The sequence below is a fragment of the Talpa occidentalis genome, unplaced genomic scaffold, assembly GCF_014898055.3.
Source record: "Talpa occidentalis isolate TD23 unplaced genomic scaffold, MPIMG_talOcc4v2.1 talOcc4.8, whole genome shotgun sequence".
Lineage (NCBI taxonomy): Eukaryota > Metazoa > Chordata > Mammalia > Eulipotyphla > Talpidae > Talpa > Talpa occidentalis.
Window position 1 is genome coordinate 77,561,757 of NW_023605194.1, and position 24,418 is coordinate 77,586,174.

The 24,418-nt window shown below is 37.5% G+C and overlaps 1 protein-coding gene across 6 annotated transcripts in view; it reads right to left on the bottom strand.

Moving 5' to 3' along the window:
* Window positions 1-24,418, bottom strand: part of CAMSAP2 (calmodulin regulated spectrin associated protein family member 2) — a 93,877-nt gene that overhangs the window by 46,213 nt on the left and 23,246 nt on the right. For 4 of the 6 annotated variants that reach the window (XM_037497011.2, XM_037497009.2, XM_037497010.1 and 1 more), the window contains exon 2: window positions 23,248-23,507. In XM_037497011.2, the coding sequence (XP_037352908.1) occupies window positions 23,248-23,507 (260 nt within the window). Of the gene's footprint in view, window positions 1-9,125; window positions 9,164-18,750; window positions 18,799-23,247; window positions 23,508-24,418 lie in introns of those variants that run through there. The other 2 variants (XM_054690515.1, XM_054690516.1) reach the window with 2 other exon arrangements.

Consider the following 24,418-nt stretch of genomic DNA (forward strand, 5'->3'; position numbering starts at 1 on the left):
CTAGCTAAGAGGTACACCCCTAGAAGCAAATGCTCATTTTAAGTTTCAAGTATAGTAGAACCCTGTGGTGTCAGTTTTGATTGGAGGTTATCAGTAAGCACTTGTGATCACACACACAGTCTGTCTTGAAGAAAGAGCCTAGAAGCAGTAATACCAAAGTAGCAATAAATACATCTGTGCCCAGCTCTTACTTTCTAAAATAACATTTCCCCATTAGAATAAATTCAAGGCTCTTTAGAAAATAGACGATTCCAAATCAGAAATAGGAAAAATGACAAAGTGATCCTGGAATATCTGATTGTATCAGAAACAAAAAAAGGACTGACTCAGTGACTGCTGGGGAGGCATCAAAAGGATAGTGGATCCAGCCTAAAGGGGGTTCCCACTGGCCAAAGATGGGCCCGTCTTGAGTATAAAAAAGATGACTGACAATAATGAATTATTTAAAAAAAAAACATTAAAAACAGAAAGAATCAATGAGTCCAGTGATAATCAAACGGGAAAGGAGAGGAGGGAGTTCTTTACAGAACAATGCCAGTAAGAAATATAAAAGTGGGGGCCTCCCTGGTGGCACAAAGAGTTAAGATGCAACCTATGAGGCTGAACCTATGAAGCTGTCCGCAGCCTCTATAGCACAAGGTCTATCCCCAGCTGAGTTCCCGTCCAGGGAGCAACCCACATGGCACAGCAGACCTCTCCTTACTCACCTGCTGCTCCCCTCAGCAGTGTATTCCAGTCAGTCTCCCTGTTCTGTTCCCTATTCTGTCTCTGGTGAATCCTCTCACCCCCCGCCCCACACACCTCTGACCTGTACCCCAGCTCTTGTATGCATAAATAAATAAATCTTTAAAAAAAAAAGAAATATAAAAGGAATGACAGAATTTATAGACCCACCATACTGTAGTCACATTAATGTAGCTGAATTCAGGCACAGATCATCAACAGACCTAAAATCATTACATGGAGCCTTTTGGGAAGTAGAATGTGCCATTGGTATCCAAGTATTAGTCTGCATAGTGCTTCCTAACTACAAAAGGAGTGGCTCAACAGTATCACCGATAATGAAACATGTGGCTTGGCATGATATGCCTCCTGGTGAGACTCAACTGAAGGTGTACACCATCTGTGTCGTATCCACCCCAAAACCTTTTAATCTTAATCTAATCAGGAAGAAGCAATCAGATAAATCAGGATTAGGAGCTATTCCACAAATCATTTGCATTCTTTAAAAATTGCAATGTCATGAAATAATACTGATAATAAAACGAGCTGGGGGAAGCAACTGTTCTAGATTTAAAAAGAACAAAAAGACATGATTTTTGACTGGCTCCTGGTTTGAAAAAGGGAAAACAATAGCTACAAAGAAATTTTTGGCAAATAATTGGGGAAATGTGAACATGGATGTGTTGGAAATATTATATAGAAAGAGTGAATTTAATGGCTAGGCAGAAAAATTTTCATTTTTTACAACATTCTGCAACAATGTATGTGAATGTGTATGTATGTAAAAAGCAGAGAGAAAAAGAGAGGTGTAGGGTAAGGAAAAATGTCAGGCTTTTCTGCCCTCCCGCCATCAGGATAGATGATGGATCCTTGTGGTCCTGAATGCATGCCTGATGGCGGACACCTGGAGTAGGGTGTGGGCATAGGTAGATGGGATTCACCTGGGCTAAGACTGGGCTTTTAAGGGTGGCGTTACAGGGATGCCAGCAGAAGCAGAAGCCGAGAGAGAGAGAGAAGGCCGGAGAGCCCAGATAGAGTATAGACTTGCTGGGGGCCGGGAGGCCTGCAGGCCTGCCTGCTGTGTAAATCCCAATAAAAGACCTGCAAAAAACCACTGAGGACTCTGACTCCTCCTTTACCCGGTCTGCTGGATCATAGAAAACCTGCTCCGTGTCCATTCCGGACCTTACAAGAGGCTAGGAGGAAAAGGAGAGGAGACACAAGGAAATAAGGCAAAATGTTAGTGTCAAATTATTCTTTAAGTCTTTTACAGGTTAAAAAGTTGAAGAAATTATAATTTAGGAGCAAACCAAGCTCATACTCATTTTCAACAAAGATCATCAAGTCCATTTATACATGCATCCTAACACATGCTACACCTAAGTGAGCTAAGGTCTAAAAATGAATTTCACAGATTTTGTACAGCTAGCTATTCTTGCCCCACAAAATTGTTTTACAGAGCAAGCTTTGAATGGTATCAGGCTAAAAAGGGGCTGCTGATATAATCACAGGAGCGGTTGTTTCTGTTTCCCTGTTTAATTTCCCAGGTTAACACTGCCGGGTTCCTTCCCAAGCCATACCTCATAAGGAATGCATTCCAAATGTTTACTTTTCAATAAACAAGCCATTATATGGGGAGCATGAATGTGGTTCTAATTAAGTAATACCTGCCAGTCCTGTTGCTACAACTAGAGACGAAACTGAGGTGGTTTTGATAAGCCACAAAGGGGAAAAAAAAAAAGAAAATCAAGAGTAAAACACCTTCAAATGAGGTTTCAAAGCAAATAAGCCACAACTGTAAGTACACAGAGCAAGAAGATGCTGCTGTTTGGGACCTTAGTGCCTGTTCACTATTTACATACAAACGAGACAGGTTCTTCCCAAAACATCCTGCTCAAGAAATTTTAGGATCAGAAGTGAAAATATTTTTTTCCTTTTAGTTATTATTTACTTTACCTCACACAAATAATCATTTTTATAACAAAGCTCAATGTTTTATAATAAAGCTCAATGTTATTTTGAATTAATTTATATATTAGTACTAAGTTTTAAACCTAAGGAATAGAATTATGGCAATTAAAAACCAACCATAATCGCTAAAATTTACTGATCGTTTTTACTCTAGGTCAAGATTACATTAAACATAATCACAGGTACTATTCTATTTAACCCTCACACCTATAGAAGACAGATAATATCACTCCTTAACACAGATGAGAAAAATGAAACTGGAGAATTTTAGTACTGTTGCAAAACCAGCTATGTCCTAGCCTAGAGACAAAGTCATCAGTCATTACATTTCTGTCTTATTAGCATGAAGCATCTGCACAAAAAGAAAATGAAACCATTTTTGCACCAAATTACAGCATTTCCTTTTAATCTTAAATAATCATTCCTCATAAACCTTCTTTTTAGATTATACTTTTTATTTTGAGATAATTAGATGTTCACATGCAATTGCAAGAAACAGATCCCATGTGCCCTCTACCCAGTCTACCCAATGGTAACAACTTAAAATTTGAAACCCTGGAGAGTGTCACAACTGGACTGCAGATGCAGATAAAATTAAACTGTGGATTTCTCCATCACTGGAATCCCTCCTGGCTGCCCTCAAAACCTAGCAACTACTAATCTGTTCTGTTTCTTTAATATTGTCATTCCAAGACTTTTACATAAATGGAATCACAGTCATAATTCTATGGAGATTCATCCAAGCTGTTACATGTATCAATAGTTTATTCCTTTTTGTTGCTAATCATCTAATAAAGCCCTTAAGTTGCTGATTACTTGAGATTATGATAATTAACACTTTTATAAAGTAAAAATATCAACTCATGTGTACACATGGAGTAGAAAATATCACACACATACTTTTCAGAGACTGCAAATATACTAAACTCAAGTACTAATTTACCTGATATCCCAATTTAATTTACCTTTCTTATGAATGTTTAAAGTTCTAACTAAACTAAAGTTTGCACTCTTAAAAAGAGTGGGGCCTCCCTGGTGCCGCAGGGGTTAAAGACAGCGCTATCAAGCTGCTGCCAGCCACTGTAGCATGAGTTAGATTCCCAGGTCAGCCAGGGAGCTGACCCACATGGCTCAGCGGACCTCTCCTGTCTCGCACACTGCTCCCCTTAGCAATGTATTACAGTGGATTTGCCTGTTCTGCTCCCCACTCTCTCTGGTGAATCCTCTCACCCCCCCCAGACCTCTGGCCTGTACCCCAGTTCTTGTATGCATAAATAAATAAAACTTTTAAAAAAAGCAGTAGTTTATTTTTAGTCAGTATTAATTTTTAAATGAAATAACTCATACAAAAAGCAGATTTCCATGAGGGTCTTTAAGAAAAGGAAGTAATAATCTTGGGGAGTAGTTGCCCCAGAATATATCTTTGCAGGAGCACACAAGAATAAGACCAGAAAAGTGACAGACTTTCCAGCTTTCAACTTCCAGTGATGCTTCAAGTTACCAAGGCAATACACGGAAGTCTACTCACAGGTAATCGTATAGTTTTTAATTTCTCTCCAACCAAGAGGCTAGTATTACCTGTGCTCAGCTAAGAAGTATACGGTATACACACACGTGACTGCACCAAACTATGAAAATTTTAAAATGTAAAGATTTTGGCAGCACTTGTTTGGCAATGAATAAAATGCACATCTCTTTTCTGTGCTTTTGATATGTAGTCAGTTGACACTTTCATTCATTCCTATGCATTTCTTAAAGTCTTAAAAAAAAACCAAACACATCACCCAGAAAGTTTTTCCTGACCACACTGCTCTCTACCTCTGCCTAAAGTAGTTTCGGGTATCACTCTGATGGGCCCAAAGCACCCAGGAAAGTAGTCACTGTGTAGTACCTGCCTGCTTTCTAGTCTGTCTCAACTTCTAGACTCTAGGATGGTCTGAAAGCCAGGGGTGTATTCCCAGTGTGTGGCCCCATATTTAACTCATACTAGGTGATGAATGCATAAAGAGGTGCTGAATGAATGAGTGTGCATGAAGCACATACTGTCACACTGACCAGAAGACCCAGAACCTACCTCTCCCATGACATTGTGTTCAGTGTCAAGAGAATTATCCTAATGTATTTCTCCATGGCATCCATTTTCAAGGAAGCTTTTTTTAAAATTAGGTACCTTGTGATAGAAATGCTTTTAAAAACAATTAACATCACAAAAAGAGTATACTATCACTTTACCTATTTTCTAGAACAATTCATATTTTAGTCTAACATTCATTGATCATGTAGACAAGCACTTTTAGAATTTGTTTTTAAATAAATATTTTCAAGTTATCTTACCAAAAAAATTCTTCTTAACTATATCTATAAGTAGCTAAAACAGTTTAATCTGTTTAAAAACTAAACTTTTCATTTTGAGGTAATTGCAGGTTCACATACAATTGCAAGAAATAGCATGAGGATTCCATGTATTAACTTAATTGTAGTTTCAGTATTTACTTACAATTTACACTGCATATGATATAGTTATTTCTACCCATTTCGAGTCATCATTATTGCTACTACCCCAGTACCATCTCTTGCCTAGACTTCTAGAACAGCCTAGTTTCCCCACTTTCTTTCTTATGCATTTTTTCAGAGTAGCCTAAATGACCTTTTGAGAATACAAATCAGATCATGTCACTTCCATGTTTAAAATAACTTTCCATGAGTCCCCCTTGCACTTGCAATAAAAATTTTCTCACAATTCATTAGATGCAGCACACCTGGCTCTTGACACCTCTCAGGTCTTATTTACACACAGTCATCCCATTTTGTCTGTTCCTGGATTATAAGCCTATGTTTGCTTATAAATTCTGGCTCCTCTGACCCAAAGGCCTTGCTCTCACACCTTTGCATTCCTAGCTTGTCTCCTCAGAGATCTCCTCCCTAAAGACTGATTGTATCTACCCTTCCCCAATTCAACTATTCTTTATCAAATGATGCTGTTTCGCTTTCTTGCAGGACAATTAACACTACCTGATGTTGTCTATTTCAACTCCCCAAATATTAGTAAGAATAAGCACATTTAGCAAAGTTGCAAAACAGAAAAATCAATGTTCAAAATTCAATTGCACTCTTCCGTATTAGGAATGAACAATTGGAAATTAAATCTAAAAAACAACTCAATTTACAATTAAAAACAAAAATATTGAATAGAGTAGAATTTAACAAAATATAAGACTCATATACTAAAATCTATAAACCTTGCTGAAATAAACTGAAGAGTTAAATAAATGGGAAGAGTTACCATGTTTACACTGAAAGACTCTATATTACTAAAATATATTTCTTCCTGAAATGATACAGATTCAACACAATTCCAACTTAAGCCTAAGCATTTTTATAGAAATTGACAAAATGATTCTAATTTATATGGAAATTCAAAGAGACTAAATAAAGCAATTTTGATAAATGTTTTATTTATTGATGACTTACACTATCAGATTTTAAGACCGATTATGAAGTTGTAACAATGAAACTGTATTGCACTGGCCTAACAGACATATAAATCAACATCACAGACATATGTGTTGCACTAAGTCAATGAGAAAGAATAGTTTTTTACAAATGGTGCTGGAAAATTAGATATTCTTGTTAAAAAAGATAAAAGAAAAGCAGCTTCAACTCTTCATTCCAATTGCATGAAAAACTAGCTCAAAGTGAATCACAGATAAAATGTAAAAGCTAAAACTACAAACTTCTAGAAGAAAAACCAGGAAAAATTCTTCATAGCCATGATGCAAGGCAAAGGTGTCTTAGGATATTAAATCACTAACTATAAAAGAAAAAAATTATAAATTGGTCTTCACCAAAATTTAAATTTTTTTGAAAGATACCATTAAGAAAATGAAAAGGTAAACCACATACTAGGAGAAAGTATCTAAAGAACTCTTACAGTAATATGAAAACAAAAAGCTCAATAAGGAAAAGAGAAAAAGGATTTAAACAGATATTTGTATATATAAAACAATAATTATCTGTATCCTGAAAAAAAATTATAAAGACACTTCATGAAAGATGTATCAATGACCAATAAACATATGAAAAAACACTAAATTACATTAATCATCATGGAAGTGCAAATTAAAACCACAAGGAGATACTAATTCACGAGAATGGCTAAAATGAAAAAGACTGACAATACCTAAGTGGATAGCTAACGGGCAAGTGGTACTGCCACACAATGCTGGTGGCAGAATAAAAGTATTCTTGGGAATCTGACAGCTACTAAAAGGTGAAGTGTACGTCACATAGTTGTGATCCACCAAGTCAACTCTTAGGTATTTACTCAAGAGAAATGAAATTATTTATATCCTCACAGAAGTGTGCACAAATGTACACAAATGTTCAAAGTTGCTTTATTTATTACAGGCCAATCCCAGAAACATCACTGTAAATGAACAAGTAAATGAACAGAATGTGGTATTCACACAATGGAATGATATTAAGCATTAAAAAGGTAAAGCTACAGACAGGAATAGGTGAATTTCAAAAAGATGAGCCAAAGAATCCAATTAAAAGAGTTGATATGTTTTGCTTTGACCTTTATGAAATTCTGGAACAGGCTGATCTATATGAAATTTGTCTAGAGTAACAAATGGAAATTAATGGATGTGGGGGTGAAGAGAGTGTGTGTGTGTGTGTGTGTGTGTGTGTGTGTGTGCACAGTGCTAATAGCAAAAAGATACAAGGGAATTTTCAAGGATGATGAAAATATTTTATATCTTAACTGAAATAGTATTTACAGAGAGTATACATTCATCAAAACAAACTATTTAATTGGTATATTTTATTTAAATTATGCCTCAACAAAGTGGATCTTCAAAAGAAGCTCTGACCTTAGGAAATGACTCAGACTTCAATGAGTTTCAACTTCTTTTCCTGTTAAATGTGGGTAACACTGATTTCTTATGCCTCAAAGCACAAGATGTGATAAATATCAAAGTTTTTTTTTTTTAAAGATATTTATTTATTTATTTGTTTGTTTGTTTGTTTGTTTATTTATTTATTCAAGCACTGGGTACAGTCAGAAGCGGGAGGGTGAGAGAATTCACCAGAGCCAAAGCGGGGAACAGAACAGGCAGACCAACGAAATACACCACTGAGGGGAGCAGCGGGAGCAGCAGGAGAGGTCTGTTGCACCATGTGGGACCCTCGCCGGCGGCCGGGGATCAAATTGGCACTGCAGAGGCTGTAGGAAGCTTCGCAGCCCAGCGCTCAACCGCTGCGCCACCAGGGGAGGCCCATAATATCAAAGTTTTCTAAGAACATCTAGATGACAGTGATTACAGTATTTTCATTACTTAAGGTATAATCTGGGTATGACTGGGATTTTTAGCCTATGGAATAATTTATTATCTAAAGATAATCTCCAAACCTCACTGTAATCACTTATTTTTGTTTCTCCAAACAAACATTATATCAATAATACTTTAAGGAATTAAGAGATTTCTATATCACTCTTCATGTGCCTGGTCAATTAATAATGGAATTGCCCAGAGGCATAAAAGATGTAAGCAGGAAAAAAACAATAACCATCAAGACAATAAAACATGGACTCTAGTGAAAAATAGATGATTACAGTTAAGTAGATGATTACACTCAAGGAGATGATTACAGCTAACAAAACAAGATTTAAATACAGGACATATGCATTTTCTGAATGTCCTAACTATAGTGACCTGAGTGAGATTTATTTTTAAGATAGTTTATACATGGCAGCTGAGGCCTGTCTACTATCACCCAACATAATTGCTGCTACCTTATGCCAAAAATGTAAAATGACAGCTATGTTCTTTCATTTGCTGACCAATAAGACATTCCTAGTACAATTTAACCAATCACATATGGTGTACTTCAAAGTATGTTTGTGTTTTACGGCCTTCTAGATTTGAAAGTTTCCCAGGCATGTGTAATGCTGAGCCAAAACTGTCTTCAAATCTCAAAGGCTAAAACAACTTACATGAAATGCACTGAAATATTTTATCATATGAAAATAACCATCAGCAAAAGTTCTACTTAACACTCAAAAAAATTGCCTGAAAGGAAGTTTGTCAGCAAATTTCATTTAGCCGGGTATGTATGAAAAATGCTCCTGACAGTATGAACTTTACCAGGGGGGGAAAAAAACCTAAACCATACAAGGTTATGACAATCTCAGCTGTCCTTAACCTGCACTGCCACCCACAGTTAAACTTCCTTTTCCAAAGCACTATCTCTGAAAAAGAGAAAAAGGAAGGTCATGTCTCCCTTGGTGACCACTTACCTAGCCCAAGTTTTTAGAAACGGCAAAGACATTTAAAATTGAGTAACAGCAGGGAGTTTCACAAGATTTGAACACAGCTAGGGCAAAAACTCAAACAGCATAGCAAGAGCATGAAAGCCTTTCCTCCTACCTCCAGCTATCTTCAAGTCACCCACTGGCTTCTAGGGGAATGCTTGTTGGCAAGCAGCGTCCACATTATGAGGCCGTAGTGACGGAACTAAGAGACCAAACTACCTAAATTGTCCTCATGGTCTCTACACAAACACTAGCTAGAACTTAGACATCTATAGCTATCAGGGAAAAGGGAAAAGAAAGAGCTGTAAATCTGGGATATACCTCACTAGTTAACCAACAAATAAACATGTGCTTGAAAGTTTGAATATATGAACCAGCGTGCTTAGAATGGTGTTAGCTACAAAGCAGTTATTTTCTTTGCATTCCAAAATAACTTAGTGAACCTGGAAATGCTCCTACCTACAATAAAACTGTCAAATCTTCACTGTTAATTGTTACTAGGGTGAAGAATGGTGTAAAGAGTCCAAAAGATGGTTAAGTTTTCTTTAACCCTATCAGTTGGAAACACCTAACTAGGACTCACTTTGCAATAGTAGATAAGTTACTGGCCACATAAAATGCCATCTGTATAATTTTGGTAGACTATCACACATAAAAATCCTTTCATCATTAATTAGTAATGAATAATTAACTGTTGACTTTATTTAAATTTAAATTCTAACTTAAGTATTAAAAATTCAATAGATGTTATTATTTATCCATAGTAATGTCACTTATTAAAAGAAAGTATTATAATTAGAAGGGGGTTAAAAAGTGCATACTCCCTGATATAAAATAAAGTCAAGGAGATGTAATGTACAGCGAGAACCATAAGTAGTAATACTGTGTAATATATCTGAAAGTGGCTAAGAGAATTAATTACTCACAAGAAAGAGAATTTATTACTATGTATGGTGATGATGTCCACTAGACTTCCTGTTTATCATTTTCTAATACATATATTGAACGATTATATTATATAACTGAAACTAATACACTGTTATATATCAATTATATCTAAATAAAAAACGAAAAATTCCATTTTCTTTAAATTTTCAAGCTTTCTCCAGTAAGTACTCAGTGATATGGAAACTAGAGCATGGCATGAACTGTGTAAAAGATGATGAGAAGCATTTTACAAACAAGTGGTACCAATACACAATATTGCAATTAATAAGATGTCAAAATGGGCCTCCCTGGTGGCGCAAGGAGTGAAGCACCGCATTATGAAGCAATCCACAGCCTCTGTAGCACTGAATTCGATCCCCGGCCAGGAAGCTACCCACATGGTGCAACAGACCTCTCCTGGCTCACCACTGCTCCCCTCAGCAGTGTATTTCAGTCAATCTGCCTATTCTGTTTCCCACTCTGTTTCTGGTGAGTCTTCTCACCCCCCGCTTCCCTGGCCTGTACCCCAGCTCTTGTATGCATAAATAAATAAAATCTTTAAAAAAAAATTAGATGTCAAAATATCTAAAGAATTTCTACATTTGTATGTCTCATGATTAAAAAACTCATTTCAAAACTACTTTAGAAAAATGCATGTGATCACTCTTATTATATCATGATGTTCTAAATTTATTAAACAAATTATTGAAATATTTCCCCAAGCTGAAAGACTAAAATATGATTAACTAGTAAAATGGGGAGAAAAGTCACAAGAAAGCAGGTGTTAAAACAAGAAGACTCTGATACTACAGAGTTGCTCACTTCTCTACCCTACACTTTGTTCTCCACAGGATCTTCTGTGCACTACGGAAGTATCTGAGCGCCTAACAGTTCTATCCCCTGCCTTCTCATTACTTTATAGAATGTCCCCCCCCCCGCCCCAACCGGGGCATCTCAATCTCTTGCCTTCAATCAAAACTTTACTACTCAGGGCCTCCCTGGTGGCGCAGGTGGTTTAGCACAGCGCTGTGAAGCTGTCCACAGCCTCTGCAGTGCCAGTTCGATCCCTGCCGGCCTTGGAGCAACCCACATGGTGAGCAGACCTCTCCTGTCTTGCCCGCTGCTCCCCTCAGCAGTGTATTTCAGTCAGTCTGCCTGTTCTGTTCCCCGCTCTGTCTCTGGTGAATCCGCTCACTCTCCCGCGCATCTGGCCATCTGGCCTGTGCCCCAACTCTTGTATAAATAAATAATAATTAAAAAAAACAACTTTACTACTCACTTGATGCCCAACTCTCTACTTTTAGCCCACACCTCATTGAGCATCTTAAATTTGATGAGTTAGATGAGCTGAGGCATCTTAAAATTAAATCTGTCCCAAACTGCATTCATTCTTTATTCATACTATAATGCCCATTTTCCCCCACCTCAATTTCTTCCTCTTCTTTTCCTTATTTCAATAAAGGTCACTGCAACATATATTCAGCCTACTTCATCTAGGTTACAGAGCATCATGATGTCTTGATGTCTTTTAAAAATGGAACTGTCATCATGTCATTGTGTTTTTTAAAATCCCATTGGTGGAGGTAGTACTAAACATTCACTAACAAGGGAAAGGACAATAAAGTATGGATTTTTTATATAACAGAATATTGTGCAGCCTTCAAAAAATATTCATTTATATGGAAAAATGCTTAGGAAGTCTTTCCAGGCCATTTCTCCATCCCTAACTCCATGGTTTGCCATGTCCTCCAGCCCTTTTATCTTAGCACTCTACATAATTTCCCAATTTGCAAACAAGCAAATAATCTTCCATAATTTGTTCAGATTTCTGAAGCAAAGAATCTGATTGGCCTCATTATCATCTTGTTCTAGGCAACTGGACAGGAGTCATAGGTCACCAAACATTCTTTGGCTTTTATGTACTCTTATTAAAAAATAACTCTGGACAAATACAATAAAATTATGAATTAAATTTTAGAATTAAAATATATCTAGCGCAATACCATGTAACTATATAATGAAAGAATTTGCATAGTAACTTAAAATCTATTGTAACTAATTGAGTTTCTAAAATGTAGTCTTTATCTCAAGCATGCTTCATTTCATGAAACTGGTAAACTCAGGTAACACTAGTTTTAAGTGTACGATATTTGGTATTTATATAAATTACAAAATGATAACCACAAAGCTTAGTTAATCTGCCACCACAGTTACAAATTTTATAATTTTCAAAATTTCAGTTTTACTTAAGCGTAACTGACAAAATTCTAAGGTACTGAACATGTACCGCATTGTGATTTGATATATTTATATTAAGTGTGAAATTTTAAATAACACAGGTGGACCCAAAAACAAAGGCAGAAGGAAGTCAGCAACTGATCATGAGCTAAATGAAACCAAAAATCCATACTTTTCCCCCTGTGATTATTCAAAAGTAGACAGGGAATAATTATGCTAAAATGATAAAGAACAACGCTAACAATCTAGTCATTTAATTAGATTCTCTCACAAATCCCATGAGTTCAGGAGCCTCCCCCAGGACACCCAATTCTGGAAGTTCAATCAATATGTATTTCATGTATAATTACAGCTTGCCTGAACATAAGAAAACAAAAACAACTCCACCACTCTTTTAGCTGTAATTCTGAATAATTTCTTTCTAAATATATTAATTCAAACATCCACTACTAACAACCATGATTCTTTTATTGATTCAGCATCTTCTCTGGGCCAGGTGCTGGAAAAGATGACAAACATGACCAATATGGCCCTGTCTTCGTGAAGCTGGTTCTGTATGAAAAGGACACTTTCTAGTAGCCTTACCTGGATGGAATGATCGGAAAGTAGAATATCTTTTTTCCCCATAAAGAACTTGATTTAAGGGCCTCCGCTGGTAGCGCAGCGGTTGAGAGCAGCGCTGTGAAGCTGTCCACAGCCTCTGAGGCAAGGGTTTGATCCCAGCTGACTGGCGAGATACCCATATGGAACGGCAGACCTCTCTTGTCTCACCCGCTGCTCCCCTCAGCAGTGTATTTCAGTCACTCTGCCTGTTCTGTTCCCAGCTCTGTCTCAGGTGATTCCTCTCACCCTCCCACACATCTGGCCTATACCCCGGTTCTTGTATGCATGAATGAATAAATCTTTTTTTTTTTTTTAAACAATTTGGAAGTTTTATTATTTATTTATTTATTTATTTTTGAGATTTATTTTTATTTATTTATACAAGCACTGGGTACAGTCAGAAGCGCGGGAGGGTGAGAGAATTCACCAGAGCCAGAGCGGGGAGCAGAGCAGGCAGAAGGACCGAAGTACACTGCTGAGGGGAGCAACGGGGGGCAGGAGAGGTCTGCGTGCCATGTGGGACCCTCCTCCAGTGGCCGGGAGCAGCCGGGGATCGAACAGGCGCTGCAGAGGCTGCAGGCAGCTTCGCAACCCATGGCTCAACTGCTGCGCCACCAGGAAGACCCTAAATAAATCTTTAAAAAAAAAATAAAGAACTTGATCTAAGAGATTTCACCTTAGCTTCAACACGCAGAAAAAACAAGCTGGAATCTTAACTAGATTTTAATGATTTACAGTGTATGAATGCCATTTTTCACTTATTATGGAGAAACAAAAGGCCTAAAACTGGCAATACAACAAAACTTATTGTGGTAATCATCTTGCAATTGTATATATATTAAATCATTATGTTGTGCACTTAAAACTAATAACATTGTATGTCAATTATACCTCAATAAAGTAAAAATAAAACACTAAAAAAAATGGAGCTAAATGAGATATTCTATTTCCTTTCAGATTATTACACAAGATGTTCTGCCATGCCTCTTCCAATGAAAGTGTTTTTCTGAAATACCTTTATCATATAATCAAAAGTCTATTTTTTAGTAATGAAGCTGGCATTAAAAGGATATGTGAGATACCAGAATTCTTCCTTTTCCCTTTAAAGATTTTCCCAAGTAACAAGGGAGAGGTAGTGTCTGTCTAGAAACTGTTCTGCCCATTCCAGCTCCTTCCATTCCCAACTTCAACTCTCACTGGAAGTCATTTTTTCTTACCCAACTTCTTCCACACTGAGGAGTCTCTATTTTCTCCTGCTCTCTCCCCTGAACCCAGGTTTCTCTCTCTTACTCTGAGGTTCTTATTCCTCTGAAACAGGCAGGATGGCCATGGACTCTAAGCTTGACAAAACATTGTGGGAGAAGGAAAAAGCTTCTGAATGTCTTTATCTGGATTACAAATCATGCTCTACCATGCGAGAGTGATTTTATATTGCCTTAATGAAGCTATCACATACGTTATCCAGTCTTCTTCAAATTATTGTTTTACTATAATTTGTTTTACTATAAAATTTTGTTTTAATAATAAAATTACTATATTAAACAATATTAAAATGCTGATATTTATGAGAAAAGAAGTTTCTCTACCACACTGTCATTACAATAATGGCCTTTAATAATTTTCTATCCACATTCTCTTCCTAAAGAGCTTTCATTCAAGCCAACGGGCTTTAAATTTTGATGACTCCCAAATTTAAATCTCTACAAAGTACTTCTAAACATCAGATTCATATACACAAATAATTACTTAGCTAGAAAGCACCTGAAACTTAACATGTCCGAAATACAATTTCTGACTGCCCAGCTGCCTCAATCCCAGCCCTTTCCCACCACCATCTCCTATTCCCCACTGTCTGCAAGGTAACTGGAAGGCATTAGAAAAAGAAAAACAGATCAAACTCACTGCCTTATTTAAAATCTTCCAATGATTTCCTGTACACTCAGAATAAAATTCAAACTTCTTATCATAGTGTATAGGTCTCTACCGGCTTTGGCTACAATCTTTTTCATGAAACCAGGTGGCATGCCACTCTCCCTATCAATCTTGCTCACTCCCATCCTCAGTTGCATATAAATATATTCCTACATCAAAGTCAACGAGCTTGCTGTTCTTTTCGTCTGAAATGATGTTTTCCCAGATCATCATAAGCTGGTTCATTCTGGTATTTAGGTCTCAGTTCAAATGTCAACTCTCTGGACAGGACTTCCCTGACCACTTCCTAAGAGAATAGCATGTTCTGCTCCCTCTAGTCCTTTCCTGAATTATTTGCTTCACAGCATTTTCCACTGTCTAAAACTGTTATAATTTATTTTAGCCTTTTTCCACTTGTCTTGCTACTAAATAAATACTAGCTCTGTGACAGCAAGGACTTGGTCTGTTGTCTTATTACTGCATCCTACTGTCTAGGCCCAGAGTAATTCTCAACTAATACATACTGAATGAATCAAGTATTTCTTATCTTTCAAATTATATGGTAAATAAATATGGCCATAAAGTGTCAAATTCCTGAAAATGTTCCTTCCAGGAAATTATTAGTAGGAATGTAACAAAGGAATCTCCATAAGAAGGGGAGTTTCAATATTGAAGAGCTACAAAGAGCTCATACAACTCAACAGAAACAAAACCACCCAATCAAAAAACAGGAAAAAGAACTAAATAAGCATTTCTCCAAAGAAGGCATACAGATGGCCAAGAGGCATATGAAAACTTGTTGAACATCACTTATCATCAAATGCAAATCAAAATCACAGTGAGATAATACCGCACATCTGTGAAAATGGCCCATGTATAAAAAACAAACCAGAAACGAACGCTAGAGAAAAAGGAACCCTCTCATACTGTTGGTGGGAAGTGTAGATGGATCCATTCCCTATAAAAAATGGAGAGTTCTCAAAAGACTAAAAATGGATCTACCATTTGACCCAGCAATTTCATGTACCCAAAAAACACAGATTCGAAAGACAATCTGTACTCCTATGTTTACAGCAGCACTATTTGCAATAGCCAAGATATGGAAACACCACAGATAAGTAGATATAGAAGATATGGTGTGTGTGTATTTATGACACGAAGTGTAAGGACATGGCATCAAGGACACAGAGAAGGACATTTCAAAGGACAAGGAGGAGGAACACCAGAGAAAAAAGATGAGATTCTGAGATAGAGAGGATGTGCTCACTAATAAACCTACAAGTGAACAAGACCTTTCCAGATACATCCTTCTACAGATCTCTTCTTCATTAGGGAGGGAGGGAGGGATGAGGCAAGGACAAAAGATTCTCCTAGCTTCCGAGATCCGTGTCCTTCTCATCCCAAGACAATATGTATTCTTTAACGGCAATAGGGTGAGCTTCCCAGGCTCACTGGGTCTAGACTGATCTCAAGTTCCCATGCCAAGGTGACAAAGAGGCCCACTCCTGGCATATTAATCTACCTGACACTTTTGGGGAAGATGGGCCCCCTTATCTCTGACTCCTTATTATCTAGATCTCTGCTCAAATACATTCTCCTGTGTAAGGTTGCCCCACACAACTCTGAGAATCGCACACAATTCCATCAGGTCATTCTGTCACATTTAACTTTCTTCAATTTTCTTCCTAATCTTTACCACAAACTAAATTTGGGACAATAGGACAACAATAATCAGCTTTCTTTAGGAAAACAATAATCAGCATTCTTACATCCCTGCAAGTATATTCACAGCATTTCCTAAAAAGATAACTCACCTTGCAACACAGCTCACTTTCTAACACAGCTTACTACAAACATCTTTCAACCCCAGAGCAGTACAGGCTCAGAAGGAATCCAAGCATTATGAAAAGCTTTCTCTATTACAGAAACTCATTCACCAGGTGTCTGAACACAGGCATGCATCCAAATGGAAGATTTTATTTTAAAGATTTCTTTTAACTATCATCTATTCCCTTTACAATTTGCTAAACAAAATTTGGACTTAGAGAGAAGACACAGAATCGATGGAAGATTGAACCATCAAGCTCAGGAAGGACACAACAAGCAGTTCTAGAGACCTCAGCAGAGAAGCTCACAGACTTCTCTCCAGAGCTCTGAAGCTGTAAGATAAGGGGTTCCAAACACCTCCATCACCACGCTTTGAATTTCTTTCCACCCAAGTTTTCAGATTCCCAGCTATATTGTAATTAGTCCACCATCATACAAGTGACTTAACCCTTAGATAAATCAGCAATGGCCAGGAGCAGACTAAGGAGCAAAAATAATGGTTTTTGGGGAAAATAAGAAACTGTTCACCATCCCAATCTGTCTAAAACATCTGATCTAGGGTCTCCATGGTGGCACAGGGGGTTAAGATGCAGCCTATGAAGCTACCCGCAGCCACTGCAGCACGAGTTCGATGCCTAGCCAGGGAGCACATGGCACAGCAGACCTTCCTGACTTGCACGCTGCTCCTCTCAGCAGTGTATTTCAGTCAATCCGCCTATTCTGTTTCCCACTCTGCCTCTGGTGAATCCTCTCACTCCCCACACCTCTGGCCTGTACCCCAGTTCTTGTATGCATAAATAAATCTTTTTCTAGAAAAGTCTGATCTATGTGGCTAGAAATTAACACTCCATTTACCGAGCTCTTGCACAGCTCCATTTACAGAGGCATAATACTAGGTTCAATATATTATATATTAAAATATTAAGTGCATACCTTACATATATATCAATTTTGTCAATAAAGTTGAAAAAATATGAGAAAAATATATTTTAAATAGATAAAGGAGAATGAATTATACTTAAGAACAAGACTTAATATAATGAACATTAACATATTGGATATCATAATAAATACAATATTTTTCATTTCAAGGAGTATATTCCTGAAATTCTAGGTTATTTTAAGTGATATTTTTCTAAACCAATGTAAAAATAAATCCTAAGGTAGAATATTTTTTTAAATTGAAAAAGTATTTGCAAAGTGAATTGCTCTATATTTGAAAGTCGTTATCTTTATAAGCTAGTGGTGACCAGATGAGATCTACCCCTTATATATAAGCACCTGGTGTATGTGTTCACCCCACAATTCTTCCGTTGGAATCCTAATTCCAAGGTGTTGGTGGTGTTATGAGGTCTTTGGGAAGTGACTATGTTGGGAGGGTAGAGCCCTAAATGGGATTGGTGCCCTTTTTTACCAAGTAAGGACACAGCAAAAATTAGCAGTTTGCAAACCAGAAGAGGACCTTCACCAGTAAGCAACCAGACTGACACCTCCACCATGGACTTCCAGTCTCCAGAGCTGTGAGAAATAAATTTCTGTTGTTTATAAGCTATCCAGTGAGTGTTATTTTGTTACAGAAGCCCAAGTAGATGGCGGCAGTCCCTCTGTCAGGTAACCAAAACAATTTCCTTTTCTCCCTACTATCCCTATTCTTAGGATCCCACCCTGCTCCCCTCTCACCAAATTCCTGTCATCGCTGCACATGCTCTCACTGTGTGACATTCTACTCCATGCTTTTCTGCTGTGCTGGCCTCCCTAGAACCAACAGAGTATAATGCGCAAGGACAGGAAAAAGGCTAGCAGCACCAGGTATCTGAAGACCACGCACTGTCAGAGGCAGGATGACCTGGGCTTTATCTCTGCTGTCACTAACAGCATGTCACATAGCCACACAATCGCAATCTGTTCTACACCTCTTTTAGCAGCAATTGAAAAAATATCTATTAAATACATTCTCCCATAAAGCTGCCTTACTTGTCAAAAAGAGATGCTAATAACTGGCCTATTTACCTTTCTCATTGTTATTTAAAAAGTATAAATGACTTATAAGCTATTAAGCACTGTAGAAATAGTAGGGTGTTTTTGTTTCTTGGTGTATTGTGGATTTTGGGTTGTTAAGAAGGCCATATGGTACAAATGGGATAAGCGTGGGCCTTAGAATCGATAGATACAAGTTTAAGTCCTCCCATCATCATCATCGCATTACATGTTTGACCTTGAGTAAACTAACTTGCCTTGTGGAGTGAGTGTCTTCATCTGTAAAACAGGGTACTGCCACCTATATCACATATTGCGTTAATGATTTAACATGTGTAAAGGACATTCAATTCTCCTTTCATCATCAGCCTTCAGTCCAATCCCACTTTTATATTGCAGTTCTTTCAATCCCACATGTTTGTTCTTTTCCAACAGGTACCCAGAAGAAAAGAGAAATTTAGGATGAAACTTAGTCACCTCTCTCCATCAAAAATAAGAGAGTTAAGAAACATTAGCTAAAGATTTTTAAAGTATAAAGCTGTCCCTTTTACTTACTTTGTTTTCGCTATTACTAGGTTATGGCACCAGGAGGAACAGGAGGATGGGGAAGCTAATATGTAGACCCTGGGGTTCCCAGAAAAAGAGAATTAAACTAAGACTTTTTTCCTGCAGTTTCCAGGCGTTAACTGCAAATTAGAGCTACCAGTGCTATCCTAAGCTCTCTTCTCTTTCATTTCCTAGAGTTCTCATGAGTCAAAAAAATCTTCTCAAGTCTACTTCAAGAATGCTTCTCCCCTTCAACCCTCTTCTGCATCTCTATGGCCTCTAGTGCAGGTCCTGGCTGTTTCAATGTCCTCCTAAATGGCATCTCTACAGCACCACCAATGACTTTCTGTACCACAATTCTGGTGATCTCCTCTCTGGATTCAAACTCTGTGTTAGGTAGCTCCCTATCATCTCCATGGTAAAGCATACCCTTGGCATAATACATAAGGTTATTCGTGCCCTGTCCTTAACCTGTCTGGTCTCATTTGTCATCAATCCCCAATATGTAGCTAGTGCTAATGCTAAAACCTTTCCTTGAATGTATCATGTGCCCACATTCCTATTAACATCCCCTTATAATCTCATTTACAATGCCTTGTAATAATATACCCTTCGCATGCTTCAAAACTCAGCTTAGGAGTAGAACCAGTAGGGTGCTCTTAAAATATATGTACAATAATTCAGTCATTTTTTTCCTATAATAGCTACTTTTTACCACTAGAAAATAAGACACTGAAGGACAGAAACTCTCTTTAATCACAGTAGACAATGCACAGTGCATAGAAGGTCCATAAATTAACTAATGAATGAAAGAATAAATAGCTTGATTGACTTCAATTTCATTATAAATAAAATAGGCTTTTGTGAAGTGATCTGATAAAGTACACACCATTCACCAAGTTATTCCATAAGAAAGTAAACTTGTCTAAATGAATTACTGTAAATGAAAAACAGACTGGGACATAATATACACAGTTATGAGATCTCAAAAGATAATGTGAATTTATTATGGAGGTGTATGTAATAATTTCCCTGGAAATAATGGAATCCAAGCTAGGTACATAATGAATGGGAAACAGAAAAACAAGTTCCAGCATGAAGCATAAAGAAAAACGCTGTTCAACAATAACTGAGAAATTTAAAATAATTTTTCACAGACAAGTTCATAAATCTGCAAGGCATTAATATACAAGGGAGACTCTAGTTACTCTCACCTCAACTACTATTTCAATGCTTACACTTACATAATCCTTTTTCTCTAAAGTGCAATTTTCAATCTTTTTAAATAGGAAAATTTTTTTTTTAAGTTTTACAAAAGTAAATTACACTGAGTTCCAACAGATGGGGTAGCATCATGGAATTCCTTATGAACAACTGCCAAACAGGACCAATATGTTGGAAAGGAGGGAGGAGGAAGAAAAAGGAAAAAGGAGGACAACACAACGTTCCTGAGATCAAATTCTGTTTCCAACACCTTTCATGTACCCAGAAAAATAATAACTAGGAGATTACCTCACACATTCTTAAAAACCAAGAAACTCATATCCATCCATAAAAATTCTATCACAACTCAACTTCATCCTCTATCCACAGGCATCCAACTAGTTACTCCTACAATTCATGAAATTAATATAATCTTCAAGACCAGAACAAAAATGCTTAAATTATTTTGAAAAGAAACCTGGACAAATGACCAAGATTTCAAAACACTAAGCAGATATCCTTGTAACACACCTCTTCTACTTCTCAACTTCCTTATTACCTACTCCTATTTTCCTGTATCTTATTATTACTATCACTTTCCTATTATCTAGGAAGGGACAAAAAGTACAATTTAGTAGGAACATGGGATTTATAGTTTAAGCAGAGGTGGTCTGAACCCTTGCTAGCGGTGAATGTGGCCTTCACTACTTGCCCTGTGACCTACAATGTATTCTCAAGATCTCGGTTTCCTCATCAGAACAGGGTAAATTTAGGAGGCTAAGTTGTTGTAAGAACTAAAATATGTGAGTAAGTACACTACCTGGCACAGTGAGCTAAATAAAGAGTTATTAGATAGTCTGATAAGTGGAGAATAGCAAATCACAAATATCTGAAAATTAACAGACTGCAGTAATTTTACCACCCCGACAGTACAGCAATTTATAGTGTTTTGCAAGGTTTTATTTGTTTAATGTAGGCAGGGAGAAGCCCAACCAACAACAGAACCAGAGTACATAGAATGAAAAGTTATTCCACAATCCTGTAGTCTACTGAAAAGCTAAAAATCCTTAATGTCAGCTCACAGAGCCTCTTCCCAACCTAATTTTTAGCTCTAACCTTTTAGACAGATTATGTCTTTTTGATACTCATTAAAAGAAAGCATGCTAAGGCCTCCCTGGTGGCGCAGTGGATTGAGCACAGCGCTGTGAAACTGTCCTAAGCCTCCATGGTGCCGATCTGATTCCCGCCCGGCCAGGGAGATTCCCACATGGTGCCACAGACCTCTCCTGTCTCGTCCACTGCTCCCCTCAGCAGTGGCTTTCAGTCCTTCTGCCTGTTCTACTACCTGCTCTGTCTCTGGTGGATTCTCTCACCCTCCTGTGCCTCTGGCTTGTACTCCAGTGCTTGTATAAATAATTCTTTAAAAAAAAAAAAAGCACGCCAAACAAATTTTTTGTTTATATAATAATGAGTGTTGCACAGTATGATCTGATTAATGTTATTTTACAAGTCATACATGACTCAATCTCATTTAATATTACATACACTATAGAACTGTATATAAATGTACTATATAAATGTGTGTGCGTGTATGTGTGTGTACATATACATATATATACACATATTTATTTAAATGACTGAGTTTTATAAATATTAACTCTATCTCCTATATATCAAAACATGGCTGGAAAGTTGATTACAACCAAGAGTTTGATTCAGGACAGTCTACAGTTTAGATAAGTAGCAGGGTAAACATGATCACAAATATCTAAGGGCACAAATTTGCTTCCAGTAACAGCATTGTAAATTACTGTCATTGTTCTAGCTCTTTCAAATTCCAATTCTAGTGTTGCTACTAAATAATAGTGCTCCTTAGCCAAATCATTTAACCTCTGTAAACTGTAAGGACTACATATATAAAATGACTCTGGATTAGGTCAATATTTTCCATACATTCTTGATCATAAAAATCAACCAGAAAATATGTTTAAAAATACATGTCCCAAACCCTCTTCTAAAGGATCTAATTTAGTTAATAATTAAAGACATAGCAGAGCGTGATTTAAACAAATGCACAAATGTATTTTTCTTTCTAATATCATTCTTGGTGATGCCCAGCATTTTGTAAACCCCAGCTAATGCAACACAACAGACTGAAGCAACATACAATAAACTTAAAAATTCTGAACTTGGGCATCCCCTGGTGGCGCAGCGGTTGAGCACTGGGCTGCAAAGCTGCCCGCAGCCTCTGTAGCGCCCATTTGAGCCCCGGTCGCCAGTGAGGGTCCCACTTGGAGCAATAGACCTCTCCTGCCGCGCCCACTGCTCCTCTCAGCAGTGTATTTCGTCACTCTGCCCATTCTGTTCCCAGCTCGGCTATGGTGAATTCTCTCACCCTCCCGCGCTTCTGACTATACCCAGTGCTTGCATAAAATAAATAAATCAATCCTTAAAAAAAAAAAAATTTTTTTGAACTTGTCTCCAAAGACTGTAATAAGAGAGTTCCTGCAGGCTTTTCCCAGTCCAGCTTAGAGTCCTTAATTGTGTGTTCACCACAACAAAGAATTAAGGGTAATTAAACTAAAATATCTGAAATGCAGAAATTTACCAAGTATGTCAACAAAGCATGTAAAGGAAGACTTAAAATCTCATGTTTAAATCTCTTTCCTAATGAGAAGATATACTTCCCATCTCCCTTAGCTAGTCTCTATGATGGAAATAGTAAGTTTTTTAACTGAATAAAAATCATTTTAAAGTAGTTGGAAATTATGTAATTGTTTCCCCTGGGTATTAAAATGGCACCAAACATTCCAAAATAGTCTATTTGGCCTCCCCAAATAGTTTATTAAGATTTTCCTTAATCTGGAAATTTTAAGAAAAAGTTTTTACATGGTAGGCAGAGATGACAATCTCTAATTTCCAAAACATATATCCAGTTTATAATACAGTTCACACTCAGAAGTATGTGCATTAAGCAAAGCAATTTTGGTTATAGAAAGACTCACCATCTGTATGGGTTTCTTGTGGAGGTCTCGTTCAGTTACCAATTTTTCCTGGTCCGTGACGTAAAGACCCTTTTGCGCTAAAGCCTGGATGACAGCATCATGGCCTAACAGGGGTTTTGCGGCATCACTCTTCAGAATGAGACTCCCAGCACGACAGTATAGTTCAGCTGATAGGAGCAAATTCACAACAGGTGGTTTGATGTGCTCCTGGTCATACTGATCAATGTAAAATGGTTCTCGAAGTTCCTCTGGCACATTTTCTATAAAGATTAAGGGGGGAAACTGTTATCAGATTTTCATAAAATAAATATGATTTAATAATTATAATTTATGTCACAGAAGTTAAGGTTCCCTCTAAAAACATTAACCAAACTTAAACTGAAAAGATAACTTATTAGTCCTTGGCGGACAATCTAGAATGAGAGTGACTGAAATTTATAGAAGATACTGTTCTGAGTGTACTCTTAAAAAGGACATAAAGCAAACAAGGAGGAGTTTTCTGAGTCTGGTGGCTATGGGGAAAGTAGTGTCACAAGCATACTCAAATACACAGAATGAGCTAGATGAGGGCTAAAAACTAATTTCCATGAATACCCTCAAAGTAGTCAATCAGAAAATGCTCTGTAACAGCTATTTCAGCTAGCTGTTGCTAGGCCTTGCCACCTCAGAATATAAAACCATTTGCCCACAGTTTTATAGCCAGTTCCAAAACAGAAAATGCCTAGCTCATTCTGTCCCTTTGAGAGAGAGGTCTCTCTCCCTCCCCCACCCCCAACCCCCGGCTTCTTGCTTAACCTGCTAAAGTGATTGAGAGGGAGTTATAGCTACAATTTGGGGGAGACTACTCTTAAAAATCTATTACATTAGTAAACCGCCCCTATTTCCACCTTCCCACTGACCATGCCCCACCCAAACTCCAAAAGCCATCCTGGGCACCCAACTGACCCATTCAAAAGAGACAAAGGGCAGTTTTGTAAATTCAAGGGACTGATCAAAGAAACCAAAACTTCCTTGGGGAGCTGCCTTTTGGCTAGCCATGTGCTTGAAAAATGTCATGCTCCACTCGCCCAGTGCCTCCTCCAAATTAACCTCTGAATGCAGCAAGGTTACTAAAACAAACGAGACACATACTTCTCATGGTTTTACTATTTTTCTTGTCTTTTCTATCTTC